Source organism: Wasmannia auropunctata, unplaced genomic scaffold, assembly GCF_000956235.1.
Source record: "Wasmannia auropunctata unplaced genomic scaffold, wasmannia.A_1.0 LD336074.1, whole genome shotgun sequence".
Taxonomy (NCBI): Eukaryota; Metazoa; Arthropoda; class Insecta; order Hymenoptera; family Formicidae; genus Wasmannia; species Wasmannia auropunctata.
In genome coordinates this window covers 753,992-758,813 of record NW_012026816.1, presented here as the reverse complement: position 1 = coordinate 758,813, position 4,822 = coordinate 753,992, and the positions used below count along the sequence as shown (strand labels likewise).

Sequence of the window (4,822 nt, the reverse complement as noted above, 5' to 3'; positions counted from 1 at the left end):
TATCGCACATTGCTGATCGGGTACTGAAATTAAAGCTAAAGATTTACGCTTTCGAACGATGTAAACCTTATTTGCGTGCGATTTTTAGTTTAGTTTTTGGAATTTCGCAAACTTGGTAAAAAATTTTTAGATTTGATGTATCTCCATTTGCATCCGTGCAGCTTTGTAAAGAATCAGTAAGTAATTTAATGAATTATGGGTATCGAAAGTAGAGACTTTAAGCTTTAAAATGCTTTTTTGATCATTCCGATACGATCATTTTTGACGAAGTTACACTCTCTTGAAATTTGCCTATTTTTAGTAATCAGAATGAGTGATGCTTTAATTTTGCTGTCGAGTGTATTATCAAATATTAAGTACATTTATATTATTATAAACATATAGATTATTGTAACATATATTATTATAAACATTTTCATGCTAAATGTAAATATGCCTGTATGTCTTGTATAAATACATTTTTTATTTTACAGATTTTCATAATGTAATTCTTAGGAAACTAAATGCAATATTATTGCATGTTGTTACAGTTGATGAGAGATTAATGAAATTAGAAAAACATATTACAAACAGAATCGACTTTACAGATACAGCTGTAAATAATGAATTTGATTTGCCAGCAGATTTCGTTGAGCAATTAGAACAAATAGATCGTCAATTACAAGATAAATGTATTGCTTCTGGTATGTGCAGTATACAAAATATTCATTTTTATGTATCAGAATTAAAAGCTTAAAAACTTTATTGAAATATTGTTTATTGTAGCTGTGATTTAAAAGTAATGCTAAAGTTTTTGATATATTTATTTATATAACAATATTAAAAATTTTCCAATAGAAACAGTAGTATCTTCTATAATAATACAAGTATTCATCGTTTATATTTGTTTAATATTATAAGCTGCCATTAATTAAATTATTTCATGTTTTTTGCAGACAAGGTAATTAAGTCTTTTGGGAAGAAAAAATAAGCAAGATCTCATTTCATACGTGATGAAATATATATTAACAAATACATTAGCGGCACAATATAGTTGGGCTGTTGTAAAATGTAAAGTTCCATTTAAAAATCTCCGGGAACAATATATAATCAAACTGAAACAATATATGTATAATCGGCAAAAACATTGGCTAATTTTTATTTTTCTGAAGGTAAAATAAAATAAATAAAAATAAATAAATAAATAAATAAACTTAATTTTTTTAATTTAAAATTTAAGAAAATTTTTTCTTTCCAAAAAAATATTTCAGATGTATTACGTTATTTTTTGTAAAGATTGGTGTTCCGTAATACCAGAATGATGAATTATTCAACAGATAAAAAATTTAAATAGCCACCAAAAGATATGAAGGCAGCTACTGTGATTCAAAAACTCTATGTTCAAATGATAGCTGGAGCAAACAAAATTATCGTCGTATTATAGGACCATATGGTAATTATAAAAAAATTCTTATAAATATAAATATTTTGAACATACAGGGTGTTCAGTACTCAATACAGTTACCCAGATATAAATCATATAATATAAAAAAATTTACGCCAGGTATATAAAGAAGTATATTACATCTTTCCAAAACCATTGGTTATTTTAGTAACTTTAAGCCTGATTTATAAAATTTAAAATAATTTTTTTTAAATAATTCGTATTTCGATAACTATTGCAAAAAATCGCAAAATGATAGACGACTTTTCGTTACTAATCAAGCGATTTTTTCTATCTGCCCATGAGCACTTTACCATTGAGTATACTGGACATCCTGTATATGTGATACATATTATGGAATATTTATTAGATACTGAATTCAGAATTAATTTTCTAGATATATAGTCTAGATATACAGGGTGTCTCTTAATAGGTGTATCACCGCTTATGGGTAAATAGAATGGACTAAACTGAATCGAAAAGTCCTCTATCATTTTGCAAAATTCGCAATATTTAACGAGATATTAATTTTTGAATATCGCCGAATGAGCGAGTATCCGTTCGGCGAGTCCGGCCCACCGCCAATATTAGCGCGCGATCGTCCATCGAGCGCGGTTGCTTAGCGCGAGAGCCGTGACACGCGGCGAGCGGGGAATTGTTTATAGCAAAAATGGCTGTGCGTTCGAGCGGCTCATGGACGGTGGTGCGCTAGTATTGGCGGTGGGCCGAACGGATACTCGCTCATTCGGCGATATTCAAAAATTAATATCTCGTTAAATATTGTGAATTTTGCAAAATGGTAGAGGACTTTTTGATTCAGTTTAGTCCATTCTATCTACCCATGAGCGGTGATACACCTATTAAGAGACACCCTGTATATTGCGACCGCACTCACGAGCGTGGTGCAACTTCGTCGCTCGTCCGACAAACTCGATTCCGCGAAAACGGTGTGACTCAGTCTAACGCGCGATAAATCGTCAATCAGGCCTCTCGCCTGTAGAAAACGGGAAGGAGAATTGAGCGCCAGGCACGTTATAGAGAGTGCCGGTTTAATCGGAAATTTCGTTGTTCGGAAATATATAATGACTCTATATAAAATAATTGATCACGCAATCAGATGCGAATTCCGCACGACGGTCGGACAAAGACGGCGATAACCGGCCTCTCAGCCACAGTAATGATAGAGGTGGTGGCTAGAAGGAAACGGTTAAGGTTCGGGGAGCGAGAATATTCTGAAAGAAATAGCAATGGGTAGTAACAATAAAGATAACAAATGTATTTGACGAGCAAGTATTACAGTTGTGTGTTATGAGTTGTATACGACGAGAGACGAGAACACTAGTTACGCGAAACAATATTGTTTGGCACAAAATCGACGGAGACTCGTAATTCGCGTATTCTACGATCGTACTACGGGATTGTATCTCGGACAAACGGAAATTCGGGATTTAACTTCTTATTCGGTGCAAACTCGTTAATTACATCTCCTTCGCATCCGCGCGACACGCGGAATCGGAAATCATGCAGTGCGGGCGTGATATTCGCTAGCACGCCGGCGCGGAGCGCTTGGGCTCAGGCATACGGCGTGCGCGGACAAACGTGATAGATGCAAGATAGAACGAAAATAGGTAACGAATATGTCCCGAGGGATCCCGCGATCCCGGAAATTCTCTCGAGTTCCGTTTCCCGGCGGCGGAAGGCCTCTTCGGGAACGCGAATTATCACACGCACACAATTACAGAAAGATTACGCTACAATTATATACTTGGCTGTAGCGTGCGGGGCGCGACGGTCCTGTAAGGAATCTCGACGTACAATGTCAAACGGGGCGCTGGAATATATGGAAGCTTTATCGGTTCTAGCCGTGTCGTACAACAAAAACGATAATTATTAGCGCGCATTTCCTGCGGCCCGTCAGACACACAAAAATCGGCGACTTTACATAAATACGCTCGTCTTATCGAGAACTCCTCTTTACGGAAACGGCAGCTCGCTTCTCCCTCTGCGGACTTTGTCTCTCGTATGGTTTTGTCTATCGTACGGCCCTGCCTCTCGTCCTGCGTCCTTCCTAGCTCTTAGCCACAGCACAAGTGCCGGGCGCCGCTGCTTCCGTGATCTCGCCGGGCCGGTGGGCCTACGTGGTATATCCTTACGCGCCCCTAATTGACGAGCGTGCGAGCTCGCGACCCCCGCGAATTGCGTGAGGTACGTAGCGCCGCGGGTCCTGTGTCCCCGCGCGCGGTATTCAAATTGCAGACGACGTCCTTCTGTCGGCGGTACTCTCAGGTACGCTCCCGTTTTGACACGCTCAGGTGGCTGGTCCTGTGGAACTTCTCCTTATCAGGGGCCGTGCCTGGCGGCAGATCTTCCTTGGGGCGCCCTGTCGCGTCTCCGACTGTGGGGTCTAGGGCGTAGAGTCGCCTTAGCTGGCTCGCACCGGAATCTGTAAGAAAGCTCGGCGGCTAAATTGTTCTCGAGTTAAGGAAAGGCACGCGAACTAAAAGATACGACCTGCGTACGCTGTTTCCTCGGGGGTGTCTTCCCCGTCCTCGTGGTCCTCTTTTACTGGTCGCTACGGTGTCGGTGAGACGGGGAAAATCCTACAATTTGTCGGGAGCCGCCGATATGGCATAACAAACAGTTAATGTAAGTGTGGAGTCACAAGTGACCACCCACGTGCTTCCTCGCCCGAACGGGCATACGCAACATTACCATCCACTACCGTCGCGAGAGCCAGCCGCCCCGAAAGTGGCGATGGAAAAATCCAGCAGCGCTTACACGGTTCGCCTGTGTAAGATGAGCAGTTTAGCCGTGAAGCGAGCGTCCCGGGCCAAGGCCCAGGGCGCACGTGACACGCCCACGGGGACCACGGGGAGGCCTGCCCATTTGCGTCCCGCCTGGACGCACGCCCTGACCCTGTTTAGGATTGGAAAGGAAGTGGAAGAAAGGGGGAGAATTTCGCCTTAACCCCGTTAGCCCTCCACGTCAGCAACCCGAGCGGGAAGCATCAACGGAGGTTTCCGGCAGGAACCTCTAGGAGGTGGAGTTCGGCTGGACCGGAGAGGCTAATGTAATCGCATACATCGGTCCTGCGTCCTTGACTTTACCCAAGAGTAGCTCTCACCAGCCTCAGTCCGCCCCGAACGGTGGTGCACCGATCAGAGCGCGAGTCCTCAAGGTGCAAAGAGTCACAGAGGGTCAAGCGTCGTCCCTCACTCTTTTCATCGCTACCCGCGGCGCCTCATCAAAGAGGCACACAGCACAGGCGAGACGAAATACCACACGGCGCTTCATCGAAGAAGCTCACGTCGCGGGCGTAAGCAAGGAACGTGCGGTGCTTCATCGAAGAAGCTCCCGGCACAGGAACCAAGACTCAGGGTTCCCGACACTGGCCATCAT

The 4,822-nt window shown here is 42.5% G+C and overlaps 1 protein-coding gene across 1 annotated transcript in view; it reads left to right on the top strand.

The window, feature by feature from the left end:
* The window catches only part of LOC105449728, a 4,683-nt gene extending 2,063 nt beyond the window's left edge, over positions 1–2,620 (top strand). The window contains exons 3-4 of the mRNA XM_011689110.1: positions 531–683; positions 2,541–2,620. Coding sequence (XP_011687412.1) covers positions 531–683; positions 2,541–2,620 — 233 coding nt within the window. The remainder of the gene's footprint in view (positions 1–530; positions 684–2,540) is intronic.
* The last annotated feature ends 2,202 nt before the right edge of the window (positions 2,621–4,822 follow it).